Source organism: Trichosurus vulpecula, chromosome 3 (assembly GCF_011100635.1).
Source record: "Trichosurus vulpecula isolate mTriVul1 chromosome 3, mTriVul1.pri, whole genome shotgun sequence".
Taxonomy (NCBI): Eukaryota; Metazoa; Chordata; class Mammalia; order Diprotodontia; family Phalangeridae; genus Trichosurus; species Trichosurus vulpecula.
This window is the reverse complement of record NC_050575.1, coordinates 305,860,767-305,877,286: the sequence shown is the minus strand read 5'-3', so window position 1 is coordinate 305,877,286 and position 16,520 is coordinate 305,860,767. Positions and strand designations below refer to the sequence as shown.

The window sequence follows — 16,520 nt, the reverse complement described above, 5'->3', positions numbered from 1 at the left end:
TATTGCTATCTTTTGTCTTTATAATCACTTTCGTTTCCAAATATATGCAAATCCCGTCCCTGCTAAGATCATCTCCTGTAGCAAGGAATTTTTTTAAAAAAGTGATTCAACAAAACCAACACATCAACTGAATCCAATAATATTTATGCCCTTTGGAAGGAAGAGAGAGATGAGTCCAGAAAATATTTACTTCAAACTGACAGGTGCTATCAGTCACTGTCATACTATTAAGTGGTTTTGTGTACCCTGATATGCAATGTCCAAAGAATATACTTTTAAAGAAAATTTGGGTGTTTGAAGAGAAAAATTTACTATGTCAAAATAAAATATATCAATAAATTTGATACACACACAAAAAAGAAAATATCTATTTCTTAAGAGTTCCAAATTTTATTTCAATATAATTTGATAAACAGGATTTGCAACTATGACATTTTATGGGTTAATTATGATTTTTTACCTTTAAAAAAGCATTTGGAGTGACGGAATGGGGGTGGGAGCAAACAAACACCATTTTTGTTAAGTCCACTCACCGGTGTTTCTTCTAATACCATAGAATCTTCTCTCGGTTTTTCTGATAGAACGTTAACCCTCTCATTTGGTCTCTGCAGGATAAATAATAATAACAACAACAATTAAAGTTTTAGCAAACAGAACAAAACAGCAGCCAGCCACCAAAGTAAATAGCAAACACAGTGAGAATGGAGGGGGGGAAGGTATAATGAACCATAGGCAAAAAGAGAATAAAAAGAGAATTACATACTAGGAAATACAAACTGGAAAACAAGGAGACCACTTCTGCCTTGAAGATGATGTTTTGTGAGCATTCTAGATCGTTTTCTCCAATCCTAATCACTTGTGGCAGGGAAAATAGGCTCTGAACTGCCAGTACCAGCAGACTCTCGAGTGCTGGTGGCAGGCCAGAGAATGAGAAAACAAAGTGAGCAGGACAGGTCACCAGGACAAGACACTGTGCACGTGGGGTGTTGAGCAACACTCCACCAAACCTGAGAGGAGCACAGCATTCAGCTAGGACCAGCTAGGACCAAGTCAGCTGGGGCAGAGAACTAGGCTGATGAACTATGAACTGACCAGTGTGGAAGGAAGCTGAGATACTTTCAGATCCAGGTCTCAAGGAAACCACAATCAGGGAACAGGGAGTCAGAAAGTTAAGTGATAAGAAAAATCAGGGAAGAGGAAGAAGAATGAAAGTACCAAAGATTTCAGGAAGAAGAAATCTCAAAGAACTTGAACATAAACAGATACATCAACAGGAAGAACAGTAACAGAAAGAAATGTGGCCTTCAGATCTAGTAAATGAGTTTGAGCATCTATACTGCAAAATGAAGGGAAAGATCCAACATTTCATGAGACAGAGCACCCTGTGGAATTACAACACACTGTTCCTCAGTGGTTTCAAAGAGAAATGTGAATAATGAGAGCAGAATTTATGTCCTGCACAGCAAAAGTAATGAGCAGAACAGAAAAACTTTTATCTTCAAAGGCAAGTCTCACCAAAGAAACAAAAGAGAGAACCACAGATTGGGAATGCAAATACACAGAAGTGAGGAACAAGTTAGAAAAGAGAAGCAAAAAACAAAAACATTAAAGGAAAATGTGGTCTCATATAAGCAAAACATACAGATCATGGAGACAGAATGCATAAGGTCAACCTAAAGATCACTAGTCTCCCAGAAGAACATGGCAGGACAAAAAACCTTAACATCATAATGAAAAAAACAATAGAAGAGAACTGCCCAGAACTTCTGAACATAGAAAATGAAATCCCAATTGAAAAAATTCACAGATGACCTCCAGGAAAAAACCAAGGCTACAAACTCCAAAATACACAGTAGTTAAATTTAACCATTCAATTCACAAACATCAAGTTCTACAAGCCACCTGGAGAAAGACTTCAAAATCTGAAGGAAAGGATATTTGAATAACACAAGACAATTGCATACTCACTAGAAAAAGGGGGAGGGAATGGAATAATGTGTTCTGAAGAGCACAGGAGCTCAGGATACAGCCCAGGGCGACCTATCCTGCAAATCTGTGCTTAACCACACAGGACAAAAGATGTATATTCAATAATAAAGAGTCTGAAACATTTTAGAAAGAAAATTCGAACTGAAGAAATTAGTTGCTTCTCAAACACCCCCAACAACAGAATTGCAAGAGGAGTGAATAAATGAAGATAGCAACAGGAACAGAGTGACAACAGAAAAGACCAGTAAGAGACTTCTTTCTAAAGGTATACAGGGAGACAGAGATGAAGGCAGAAATCTAGTAGACATTAACAGTTAAGAGGTGGACAGAAATTTGTGACGCCTTGCCTATAAGGTAAATGCTTCTTTTGTGGAACTACATTCATGGGAGGGCACATGAAAGGGGCGGGGGGGGGGGGGGGGGGCAGGTGGATAGAGAGAACTGAGGGATGCTCTGGGGTCAAATCAAGGGCCAGCAATGAGGAAAAGGTTACTTTTGTGGTCTGAGAAAGAGAACCTACAGGGAGGGTGAGTAATGAGGGGGTGGAATAGAAAGAGAGAAGAAGAAAGTCTTACTTTGGAGATGGAAGGGGGTTTCCATTGATGAATGCTCTTATGGGTGAAGAGAGATGAGGACCTCAAACTGGTGAAGGCCTGAGGTATTTGGTGGCTGAAAAGTCTACTTGTCCTGGGGTGGGGGTGGGGGGAGAGGAAAGAACGCCTGGGAGCAACTGGCACCTGGAGAAGTGGGAGAGCCCAGTCACAAGAAGCAAACTTCCACGCAAATATAGAAAAAAAAAGATCAAAAGAAAGGGTACACATCACTGGGAGAAGTGTGACCCTACCATAGGGCATTTTCCTCTCTGACATATCCAATAATTGACATTGTTCTGGGAGATACAAAGGAAATGGGAATCCATGGTGTAAGTAAGCCCTTCAAGGGAGTGGCAGAAGGTTCCTAGAGGGAAGAGCCCTAAAATAGATACCTCAGAAGCTTTGCTTGTATAAAGAATTAAAAGAAAAGATAGACTAGATGATTATAGGGGTCATAAATCAAAAATGAGCCTTTAGAATAAATAGAGTGGATGGATAATAAAAAGAGTGAGAGAAATCCTTTTTGGAAAGGGATGCAAAAACAAATTTAAAAACCAATGAAGAGAAAGAGCTAAAAGAGAGGAGACCAATAAGGAATCTACATGACTGAGAGGAAAAAAGAGGAAGAAATACATAACCAGATAAAAGCAAGAGAGAGGAACAAATAAACAAAACCCTAAAGAGAAAAGGGTAACAAACCAGAAGAGGGAATGGGGGTAGGGGAAGAGAGCCAGTGGGAATTAGGCCACTTAAAAATAAGATTAAATTAAAATAAGGAAAATAGTATTGTCTTTACAGCGGAAAAGGGGGAAATATAACATAAAGATGATGCTTTGTTAAGTCTTGAAATTTGTCTTATTTCAAACCAACCCTTACAGTCATCTTTTCTCTTCTTCTACCATTAAATATATTAGAACTAAACTTTAATTTATTAATTAGAGGAATGGAATTTCATTGAAATCCTTTGAAAATAATGAGCAGATCTTATGAAATTGAACATAACACCAAAAAAATTATTACAAACTCAAAATTTTCATTCAATTCCAGGATAAGTGACAAAAGGGTTTAACATGATAGTTTTATGCAAAACTATCCCAGAATAACCTATATAATCCCTTTTCTTTGGGTCACAGCAATTTGTTGAGAGCAAAATCAAATACTGTCCCACAGTTAAAAGAATATAGCATTAGTTGCTATTTAAAATTTATTCAACAAAACAAAAACATTCAATTTCAGAAGAAAATTATTTTCTTATCACTAATACAATTTTTAAAACTTTGCAAATACATCATATAAGGTGTGAGGCAAATGAGTCAACAGCTTCATTTTACCAATCAACTGTTGCAGTTTTGGCTCCTAGGCCAGCACCTATTTTTTGATCTACTTTGGAGCCGTAGCATGGCGTTAAGTCCACTTAAGGTAGAAAAAAGAGACAAGGAGAATTCTTCTTGTCCCCACAACCTTCTTTTCATAATTTAGGTTTATTTACACAATTAAAATTATTGCCAAAGGGGCAGTAATCTAGAAATCTCTGCCCTATTGGTAAGCATTATATCACTGAGTCAATAAGCATTTATTGAGTATCTACTATATACCAGGCTCTATTCCAGGCAATGGGGATAAAAATACCAAAAAAATGACACAATTCTGTTTCTCAAAGGAAGTACATTCTCTTATAGAGGAGAAAATGTGACATAGCTAATACGGAACTATGTTTTGCATGATTTTACATGTATAATTGATTTCATATTGCTTACCTTCTCAGTGGGTGTGGAAGGGGCTAAAAGGGAGGAGAACTCAAAAAAGAATGCGAAATAAATGAATAATAGATTGGGGGAAAAAATTGCAAAGTATATGCACATGCAAATATATTCAGAATAAATGCAAAATGAAGGCTGTGTAGCACTGTGGATAGTGCTGCTTTCCAAGCCAGGAAGATCTGAGTTCAAGCCCCGCCTGTGAAAAACCCTAATTGTATAGCCCTGGGTAAGTCATTTAACCTCTCAGGGCTCTAGGAAACTCTAAGCAAGGAAGATTCTGACCTACATGGGAAGAGGGAGTTGCCCAACCTGAGAGTCCCCCATACCAATGTAATCTCAGGTTAAATTTCTATCCTTATCCTTCAATTCAAAATAGTTAAGGATAGTGGACACCAGCAATTGGGTGGCATCAGGAAAGGCTATGCATGGAAGAAGTGGGGTTTGAGCTTCCTCTGGAAGGGACAGAGGGATTCTGTGAGCAGCAAAGGGGAGAGGAGGGTACAGGCAGAGAAACAGAAAGTGAAGCGTCTTGTCTGAGGAACACAGAAAGCTAGTTTGGCTGAGCCTCAGAGAGCAGGGAAAGAAATAGCATAAAATGAGGCTTGATAGGTAAGTTGGAACCAGGTTATAAAGGACTTTAAAAGCAAGAGGAATCTATATTTTATCTTATATGGCCTAGAGAGCTCCTGGAGTTTAGGGAGGAATGACACAGCCAGTCTTGGGCTTGAGGAAATTCACTTCAGCAACTATGGTGGGTTGGGGTTGATTGCACTGGGGAGAGAGCTGAGATAGAAAGACCAATTAGAAGTTCACTGCAATAGTTTAGGCAGAAATGAATAAAGAGAGCTTGAAGGTGGTGTCAATGGGAGAAGAAAAAAGTAGGGTGTCAGGTATGAAAGTAGATGAGACAAGATTTGGCATCTGGACGGATATATATGGTGAAGTAGTGAAAAGTAGAATAACATCAGAGTTAAAAACCTGGGAGATTGGAAGAATGGTGGTATCTCTGACAGAAATAGCAAAATATGGAAGAGGGAGTAGGTAGGTTTAGGGGAAAGATAATGAGTTCTGCTTTGGACATAATGAGTTTGAGATGCTTCTGGTATAAAAGTCCAAAAAACAGCCTGTGATGCAGTGGATGACTAAGACTGCTTACACAGATCTGGGAGTAGTTTGTAGACGGATGATAATTAAACCCATAGGAGAGCTACATGAGGCTACTGAGAGAATAAATACAGAAAAGGAGAGGTCCCAGCACAGAGCATTAAGGTTCACCCCCAGTTTAATACATGGTATGATGATCCAGCAAAGGAGACTGAAAAGTGGTCAGACAGGAAGAGGACCAGAAGAAAGTAGTGTCATAAAAACTTACAGAGCAAAGTACTCAGGAAGAGAGGGTAAGAAACAATGTCAAATGCATCAGAAATTGAGATTTGGAAGAGAGAAAGGGCAAACTGACAAAAGATTTGGCAATTAAGAAATCAATTGGAGGGAGCCATTTTAGTTGAGTGATAAGGTGGGAAACTAAACTGAAAAGGGTTGAGAAGTGAAAGGAGAAACAAGGATGACAAATACAGATAGCTTCTTTTTCTTGGAGTTTGGCTGAGAAACAGAAGAGAGCTATAGAGTGATAGGTTGTTGGGATGGTAGAGTGTAGTGACTTATTTTTAAGTATGGGGGAGATTTGGGCATGGTTGAAGACAGAAGGGAAGGAACCAATAAATAGAATGAAGATTGGAGGAAGCAGAGTGAAGAATACTGAAGGGACAATCAGTTGGACAAGACAGGAGGGGCTGGGATGAGGGGCACATTATCTTCCTAGTAGGGGATCATCAGCTAAGCCATTACTCCATAAATATGAAACCTCACTATGGGTTATCTATCACAAAATTAGAATGTTTGCTCCTTGAGAGCAAAGATTGTCTCTATTTTCTATTTGAATTCCAGCTCTTAGTACGGTGTTTGGCACAAGATAAGTTCTATCTCATAAGCAAAGACTAAAGAAGGGAAGGAGTGAGGGATTATGCAAAGAGATATTAAGAGGAAGAAATGGGGAGAAGAGGAAGTTAAGAGAGGTGACCTTAATTTTCTCAGTAAAGTAAAAGGTGAGGTCTTCAGTTGAATGGAAGGGGGGAGCGCAGGTGTGAAAGGATTGATAAAATGTGAGGAGGAGTCAATTAGGTAGGAATAAAAGGATTACATTATAGCATAGTTTAGAAGAATTTAGATATGTTACAAATCCAACTATATCATTCAAAATATAACTACAATAAGAGTTTGACATAGCAATATGGACCTATAGCACTGGTATGAATTTTCCCAAGTCATCTCATTCATTTCTTCATTCAACAAATATTTGCTGAATGTTCAAAACATTTATTATGTTCAAAACACTGTGTAAGGTAGTATAAGAGATTGAAATCAATCGATGGATCATTTATTCAAAGTATAAACACTTGATTTAATGAAGAGTGAGTAAACACACCAGGGGTTTCTGTAAAAGAGTAGGCTATAAAGTTGGGAAAAAGTCAAGCCTTATCCTATAGGTGATGAAGGTAGGAGGGCTACTTTGAGTAGATTTTTTAGGAAGATTAATAAGAAGGGGAATAGGAGCTGAGGAAATACAGTTAGAAAGTCATTGAATGGGGAGAAAATATTTGCATCAAACACCCCTACATAAAGGTTTTATAGTCAAGATATATAGTGAACTAACAGAAATACATGAGACCATGAGCTATTGCCTAATGGACAAGTGATCAAAGGATATGAATAAAAAGTTCAAAAACAAAAAAAGGAAATTATTATTGGCTATGTGAAAGATTGTACCATATCACTAATAATAAAACATAAATAAAAGTATCTCTGAGGTTTCACCTCAAACCTAACAAATTGGCAAAAGTGACGAAAGTTGAGAATGGCCAATTTTTGGAAGAGTTGTGGCAAGAAAATTATGTTAATAGATTTCTGGTGGGGTTGTGAATTGGTACAATCATTCTGGAAAGCACTTTGACATTATGCTTAAAAAGTGATTAAAAGTCATACCTTGGAATCAGAGGATCTGGGTTCAAATTCCACTTCTCAAAGCATCCCACCCTTTAAGCCAAAGACTTTACCCCTTACTTCATGGTAAAATTGAGACCATTTGTCAGTCAGTCAGTCAGTCAATTAACATTTATTGATGGCCAACTATGTCAGACACTGTGCTAATAGTTTCCCCTTTCTCCCCTCCTCCTATTTATCTCACATTACTGAGACATTTTTTCCTTGAGAGCAGGGACTATCTTTCTTCCTTACTTATATGTGTAGCAACACACCATAAGTGCTTAATAAATAGTTGTTGATTTGACTTGTTGATTTAATGACAGATGTTTACTTCTTGTATGACCTTGGCTGGGCAAGTTACTTACTTTCCCTGGGCCACAGTTTTCTCATCTGTAAAATAAGAGATTTGACCGAGTTGGTTTTTGAGATTCCTTCCAGTTCTAGGTCTCTGTCCTTGGGCTTAGAGATCCCACTATTAGACATAGGTCAAAGGAGGCCAAACCAACCCAAGTCAGAAACAAAGATAATGTACATACCAAAATATTCATAGTAGCATTTTCTGTGGCAGCAAAGAATTAGAAACAAAGTAGATGCTTGTTGAATGAGTCACTGAACAAAAACCATAGCACATGAATATAATGGAATATTACTGCACCAAAGAGCCATATGAAAAACTTTGGGAAGACTTACATGAAATAAAGCAGCTATGTGGCATACTGGATAGAACTCTAGACCTGAGGTCAAGAAAACTTTAATTCAAATTCAGGATCACACACTTACTTGCTGTGTAACACTGGGCAAGTCATTTAGCCTTTATCTACATCTTCCCTCATCTATATAATGGGGATAATAACACCTGCCCAGGTTTGTTGTGAGGATCAAATGAGATGATATTTATGAAGCACTTTGTAACCATCTTCAAGTGCTACATGTTAGGTATATTATTACTATTATAAAGATGATGACAATAATGATGAACTGATGGAGTAAAGTAAACAGAACCAGAAAAACAAAGCACGTAATGACTATAACAATGTAAATGAAAATAACAGTAACATGAAATTGAATAAGGCACAACGCAAATCTTGACTCCAGGTCCAACCATTCACTGCACTACAATGCGTCTCATAGTGAGCAAGGAAAAACTGGCAGCAAATTGCAGTAACACTGAACTAAACATAAAACGATTATTAAAAAGTAGCTCTTTTTTTCTGCCACAAGCATGAGCTTTTTTTAGCTTGCATCGCTAAGTCAGTAGGGAAAGGCCAAGAAAGAGATGCAAAAGTCAGATGAAGAAGGAAGGGAGCTGAAGTAGTTGGCCAGCTTGGCAAACATGGGAACCAACATGATCACAGATCATTGGCTATGATACCATACCAACCTTGGTCCAGAAGAAAAGATAAGAAAATATTCCTCCCTCCTTTCTTTGCAAAAGTAGGGGCAGCATATAAGCATAAAAGAACAAAAGGAGAAAGACTTGGGGCAGCTAGGTGGCACAGTGAGTAGAGCACCAGGCTTGGAGTCAGGAGGACCTGAGTTCAAATCCGGCCTCAAACACTAGCTGTGTGACCTTGGGCAAGTCACTTAACCCCAACTGCCCTGACAAAAAACGAAACAAAAAACAAAACCAAAAAAAAATGTAACTGAGAAATGTTTAACAAAATAAATAAAAATGCAATTAAACATAGATAATGCTAATTTGTGGTTTTCTAAGTCAATATTTAGCCAACAGGGATCTGTTCCTATTTGAATTTGACATCACTTATCTAGATGTTTGAGCTTAACTTTCACTTCAGTCCCAAAGAACAGTCATATTTTCAGTGCCAAGTGGCCAAAAATTAAATAAATACTTGGTAGAGGTAAGTTTAAAGTACAAAAGCTAAATATTACTTCAGAGGTTAGCATGTTGATTACATACCCACAACTAGGTTTTATTTTTTAAATTGAATAAGCCATTTATTGAATAATTATTTAATAAGCCATTTCAAAGTACCACATCTATACTGCCTTTATCAGTCTCTTTCAAAAGGCTTATTCGTGTACATGTATAGATATATATGTATATGCATATATATAGGTGTATATATATACACATATGTATTAAACCCAGATATAGTCATAATGTTAGATTACTGATATTTGCATGGAAAACTATTCTCTGTTTACAACATCAAATGTGATGTTCACAACTAGGTTTTTAAAAAACAATAGTAAAATACACATAAACAAAAGGTCAATGGTTTCAAACTGAATTCCAAGAAATGTCAGGATTCCTTCAAGCATCTCCTAGAAGGAAGTTTTATGGTGGTAAAACATTTAATTGACATCTGCTCCATTATCTTTAGACCTACTCCTATACCGTGATACCACCAATCCTAGAGGGAGAGGAGTAGTAGAAGGGTTATAATATTCAAGCATAAATCAGGGCAAAAGGGTTTCACAACATCAAAAAGCTCGTTTGTTCTAGATAAAGGAGCATGTATGACCTTGACTTTAAGAAAAATTATATACAATATAGATTTATAAAACACATATATTAGGAGGTGGTTGTTCACTATAAAAAAGGGCCTGAACATAAGTTCCCTATGAATAACCAGCTCCCCCTAGGGCATTTAAAATACTATTAAGTATACATAACTGTACAGGAATACATCCACTTCATTAAAGAGGTACCTCTGTATTTAGAGCACAATAGGGCAATGGCTCCTCATTGTACTCCTACTTTAACAGAACATCATTAGTCAGGGAACCACTACACTAATAACTCTTCACCTGCTTCTCTGCTCAGTGATGGCTCTATAAAAGATAAGCAAAATCTTCAGGGGCTCCAGACTTAGAAATGATTCTCTTTTCAGGTAGAAGTATATTATTTGGTTAATTTGCTTTTACATACAGATTCAAAGGTATATAAACTCACTTCAAGTCTAAAACTAACACCTAAGTATCATAAAAACTCAATTAACCAAAACATAACCAATCAGAACATTTTCTTTAGGTTTTTAAGAGCATGAAAACCATGACAAGAAAATAATCAATAACCTGTTTTAGAAGATACTAATAATGCCAATAACAAGATATGATATTTATAATCCCTGTTATCCTATCTTCTATTGGAAATGTAGTGCTGTCAGGGAACCTGTACCCTAATACTTTTATTTCCACTACAAAATGTAGTTATTTTATATCTACTCTTGTAATAATTCATATAACATTAAATATAAAGTAACAGAATATCAGCTTGTCCCAATTTTACCTGAACCCAAGTGACAAAAACGAGAACAAGATAATAATTGTTATAGTTGTAATTAATAATAATTATAAATTTTCATTAATAATAACAGGAGGAAAGGTCAAGATGACAATTGAGAGTCAGCATATTGGCCTAGCTCACCCAATAACACCTTCTCCTCCACAGCAATCTAGAAAACACACCAGATCAAATTCTGATCCTGATCAGAAAAGCCAAGAAAAAGTCACAGTTGAGTCATTTTTCCAGCCCAGGGCAGCTTAGGAAGAAAGACAAAGAGATCTGCTGACATTGAAGTGAGGGGCTAGCCAGGAATATATCAGTGGTGGGGAACACTGACAGAAACCTAGTCACAATTTTGACACAGAGAGGAACTGTAGAAAATGAGAAGGGCATTAGTCATAGACAGAGCAAGAACAAGTTCTAAAACCTTTGCAGAGTGGCTCTGAACCCGAGAACTGAGGGGAGCCTCAGTTTTAACCTTTAACCTCGCACATAATCTGTGGTGGAATAACCAGGGCAGGAGACCAAGATCAAAGAGGGATCCAGTAGTTCAGTCATTCTGAACCTGCAGAACTTCCCAGCAGCCTAATGGTAACTGAGTTCAGTAGCAGTCTAATGAAACTCAACCACATACAACCCAACAGAACCAAATCTAGATCAGGAACTTGCAGAACTCACATCAAAAGGGCAAAAACTAAATCCCTCCCCCAGTCACACTACCCTCGAAGCACAGAAAATGTGCACACCCCTAGATTGAGCTGTGAAAACAGCAGAAGGACATAAAGACAGAAGGTGAGGCCAGATAAGCCTGTCCAGAAGTGAGCAGAGAACTACACTAACATAATGTCCAAAGTCAAGAAGGAGGGTGGAAGAATAAAAAAAAAGGAAAAAAAAAAAGAACCTGTTCAGAAAGAGGTACTATGGTAACATGGAAGATAGACATACAAACACAGAAGATCACAATGACTTGAATAGCCTCACAAAAAAATGCAGACTAAACATAAGCCCAAAAAGAATTTTTATAAATGAGTTGAAAAGATTAAAAAAAGTAAAGATTTTAAAAATTAAAGAAGAGGAGGAGAGGGAAAAATGGGAAAAGAAATGAGTTATACAAGAAACTTATAAAAGAAAATTAACAGTTTTGTAAAAGTGGTAAAAAAAAAAATTATAAAAGAAAATAACTCCTTAAAAGCCTGTTGTTTAGTCATTTCGGTCATGTCCAATTCTTCATCACCCCATTTGGGGTTTTCTTGGCAAAGATACTAGAGAGGTTTGCTATTTCCTTCTCCAGGTCATTTTACAGATCAGGAAACTGAGGCCAACAGGGTAAAGTGACCTGCCCACGATCAGACAGCTAAGTGTCTGAGGCCAGATTTGAAATCAGAAATATGAGTCTTCCTAACTCTAGACCCAGGGCTTTATCCACTGTGACACCTTAAAAGTTACCAAATGGTAAAAGAGGTACAAAGCACCACTCCTTAAAAAATACAATTGGCAAACTGAAGCTAATGACTCTACATAAGACATTAAGAAATAGTAAGACAGAAAAATAGGTGAAGGAGTCCTGCCAAATTCTTCTTATGATACAAATATGGTGCTGATACCTAAACCAGGAAGAGCAAAAACAAAGAAAATTATAGACCAATTTCTGTAATGAATATGAATGCAAACATTTTAAATAAGATATTAGAAAGATTATAGCAATTTATCACAAGGATAGTACACTATGACCAGGTGGGATTTATACCAGGAATGCAGGGCTGGTTCAATATTAGGAAAACTATCAGCATAATTAACCATATCAATAACAAAATTAATAGAAATCATATGATTATCTCAATATCACTTGATCAAAAAGAATGTGAGGGGGAGTAAGGTATAAGAAGACTGGAAAAATAGGAGGGTGAGAGGCACTGTTGTTGTTCAACCTTTGCTTTAAAGAAGATCAATGACATCATGTGGTGACATCTTGACTGGTGCATGAATTGGATTTCAGTGAGGTGGAGTTGCACAAAGTTGTCAGCCTCTCTCTTTCTCTCTCTCTCTCTCTCTCTCTCTCTCTCTCTCTCTCTTCCAGAGTTGTTGAAGTCCAGTGGCAAGACAAAAGTCAGGACGACTAATGTAGTGGATGACCTTGGATTTTCGATGCCTGACCAAGATCTAAGTGCTCCACCTTCATGGTCATTGGAACAAATTGTTCTCATCTGCCCATTCTGCAGGGGGAAATCTTCACATGCTTGGGGTAGATATTCCCTTAACTCAGTAACAGGTTTGAGCCTGTTACCTCAATCTGGTTTAGCCCATTTGCTGAGATGGTTTTCACCAGTGTGACTGCTACATATGCTACAGCTTCTTGGAGCCACAGGTGAGAGCTGAGTCACAGGTGGACACCAAAGATACCTTCACACCAGAGGTGCTAGTCTTCCTTGAACACCCCATACATGTAAAGGTCTTTGAATGCTGAACAGAGCATTCTGTTTTTGATTCTGAAGGCAATAGGGAATCGCTGAAAAGTGATATGATTAGATCTTTAGCTTAGAAAAATCACTTTAGTTGGGGAATGGAAGATGGATTAGTGGGGACAGACTTGAGGTAGGTATATTCACCAGCAGGCAATTATTGTAATAGCTCAGGCATGAGGTGATGAGGGCCTATACTCGAGTAGTGGAAGTTTTAGAGGAGAGAAGAGACCGTATTTGAGAGATGCTGGAAAGTCTTGAAAATAAACTGAATGGGGCGGAGGGGGAGAAAGAGAAGGTGGTGAGTGAATAAAGAGTCTAGGTCAACCCCTAGGTTGCAAACATAAGAGACTGGGAGGATGGTGTTGCACACTATAGTAAAGGGGAGGTCAGAATGGAGAGATTTGGGGGAAAAATGAATGAATTCCATTTTGAACATAGTAAGTTTGAGATGTCTATTAGACATACAGTTTCAGATGTCTAAAAGGCAGGTGGAGATGTAGGACCGGAGATCAACAGAGAGTTTGAGGTAGAATAGGTAGATTTGAGAATTGTCAGCATAGAAATGTTAATTAAATGCATAGGAATTGATGGGATCACCAAATGAAGTAGTATAGAGGGAGAAGAGGACCCAGGACAGAACCCTGAAAGACATCTACAGTTAGAGGGCATGATCTAGAAGAGGATCCAGCAAAAGAGATAAAAAAGGGGCAGGCAGATAGGTGGGAGGACCAGGAGAGAATGGTGTCCCAAAAAAGAAAGAAAGAGAGAGTATAAGAAAGAAAGAAGAGCGTATAAAGGAGGAGTGTTAAAAAATGTCAAAGACTGCAGAGAGGTCGGTCAAAGAGAATGAGGATCAAGAAAAGGCCACTGGATTTGACAATTAAAATCATTAGTAAATTTGGGGAAAGCATAAGGATGGAGAGAACAAGGGATTCAAGGAGAGAGCATAACCCCAATAATGTCAGAAGTCAGATCATAAGGGATTAAGGAGTGAAAAGAGAGTAAGTGGAAGCATCTATTGTAGATGGCCTTTTTGAGTTTAGCTACAAAGGACAAAAGAGATATAGGATGATAGAAGAGAAATAAGGAAGATGTGACGGTTTTTTTCAGGATGAGGGAAGACATGTTTGTAGGCAGTAGGGAATGAACCAGGAGAGTGGGAGAGACTGTGAACAAGTGGAATAATGGAGAAAACTACCTCATATAAATGGGTTATACTAAGAGGAATTCATATAATGGAGGGGGACTGCAGTGAGGGTGCAGGCAACACTTAAAACACACTGAACTGGTTTAAGGAGGGAAGAATATATATGCACACACAGCTGAGTATAGAAATTCATTTTACCCAACAGAGAAGTAGGAGGGAAAAAGGCACTGAGAAAGGTGAGAAGGGATATAAGAGAGGAGATAGATAAAAGAAGGTAGTCTCTTGAAGAGGGGCCAGGATAAAAGGGAAGGATAAGTATAAGAAAACAGGAAGGTGGGAAATACAGAATGTAATCATAACTGTGAATGTGAATGGGATTAATTCATCCATAAAAGGAAGCAGATAGGAGAATGGATTCAGAATCCAACAATATATTGTTTACAAGAAACACACTTGAAATAGAAAGATACAAAGAGTTAATTAAAATAAGGGGCTGGAACAGAAATTTATTATGTTTCAGTTGAAGTAAAAAAGATGGTGGTAGGAATCATGATCTCAAAGACAATAACACACAAACAAAAGTAAGAGAAACTACATCTTGCTATAAAAGGTATCATAGACAAAGAATTACTATCAATACTGTATACAGACATGCATCAAATGTCATAGCATACAAATTCTCAAAGAAAGTAAATGGGGGGGCGGAGCCAAGATGGCAGCTAGAAAGCAGGGACTTGCAAGAGCTCCCCCCCAGGTCCCTCCGAATACCTATAAAAAATGGCTCTGAACAAATTCTAGAACTGCAGAACCCACAAAATAGCAGAGGGAAGCAGGGCTCCAGTTCATGGCAGCCTGGATGGTCGCGGGGTAAGGTCTATTGCACAGAACTGGGCGCGGAGTGGAGTAGAGCCCGGAGCCGTGCCTGGACCAACCAGGCTGGGAGACAGGCGGAACAGCCCTAGTGCCCTGAATCAGTGAGCTGTGGCAGTAACCAGACTTCTCAACCCACAAACACCAAAGACAACAGAGAAGGTTAGTGGGAAAAACTGCGGGGGGGGGGGGGGGGGGGGAGGGGGGGCAGAGTGAAAGGAGTTCAAGGTTCAGCCACCACAGGGGGCAGTGGTGGTGGTGCAGCTTTGAGGCTGCTTACGGAGCTACAGCTGCAGTTGCTTCTGGCCCCAGGCCCACCTGGTGGGAGGAATTAAGTGGCAGATCTAAGCGGGAATGCAGAGCCAGCTTAGATCTGGGTCACAGTCCAGGTTGGGGGTTCTCCGGGGAGGAGTAGCACTGGTATGCCAGAGCTTGCTGTGCAGAAATAGCTCTGAAAACAACAGCACAGACCCTCAAGCTTGGGACAAAGTACTCTATACTCTACAAGCAGTCATACCCTGCTGAAAAACTCAAGGGTCAAGTAAGGTGGCTGGGAACATAGCCAGGCAGCAAAAATGGACTCAGATTCAGACTCAAGACTTTGGAATCTTTCTTTGGTGACAAAGAAGACCAAAACATACAGCCAGAAGAAGTCAACAAAGTCAAAGAGCCTACATCAAAAGCCGCCAAGAAAAACATGAACTGGTCTCAGGCCATGGAAGAGCTCAAAAAAGATTTGGAAAAGCAAGTTAGAAAAGTAGAGGAAAAATTGGGAAGAGAAATGAGAAGGATGCAAGAAAACCATGAAAAACAAGTCAATGACTTGCTAAAGGAGACCCAAAAAATACTGAAGAAAACACCACCTTAAAAAATAGACTAACTCAAATGGCAAAAGAGCTCCACAAAGCCAATGAGAAGAGAATGCCTTGAAAGGCAGAATTAGCCAAATGGAAAAGGAGGTCCAAAAGACCACTGAAGAAAATACTACCTTAAAAATTAGACTGGAGCAAGTGGAAGCCAGTGACTTTATGAGAAATCAAGATATTATAAAACAGAACCAGAGGAATGAAAAAATGGAAGACAATGTGAAATATCTCACTGGAAAAACCACTGACCTAGAAAATAGATCCAGGAGAGATAATTTAAAAATTAGTAGACTACCTGAAAGCCATGATCAAAAACAGAGCCTACATATCATCTTTCAAGAAATTACCAAGGAAAACTGACCTGATATTCTACAGCCAGAGGGTAAAATAGAAATTGAAAGAATCCACTGATCACCTCCTGAAAAAGATCCCAAAAAGAAAACTCTTAAGAACATTACTGCCAAATTCCGGAGCTCCCAGGTCAAGGAGAAAATACTGCAAGCAGCCAGAAAGAAACAATTTGAGTATTATGGAAACACAA

The 16,520-nt window shown here is 38.5% G+C and overlaps 1 protein-coding gene across 2 annotated transcripts in view; it reads right to left on the bottom strand.

The window, feature by feature from the left end:
• Nucleotides 1-16,520, bottom strand: part of NSD3 (nuclear receptor binding SET domain protein 3) — a 138,927-nt gene that overhangs the window by 65,232 nt on the left and 57,175 nt on the right. For both annotated transcript variants that reach the window (XM_036749071.1, XM_036749072.1), the window contains exon 3: nucleotides 534-605. In XM_036749071.1, coding sequence (XP_036604966.1) covers nucleotides 534-605 — 72 coding nt within the window. The remainder of the gene's footprint in view (nucleotides 1-533; nucleotides 606-16,520) is intronic.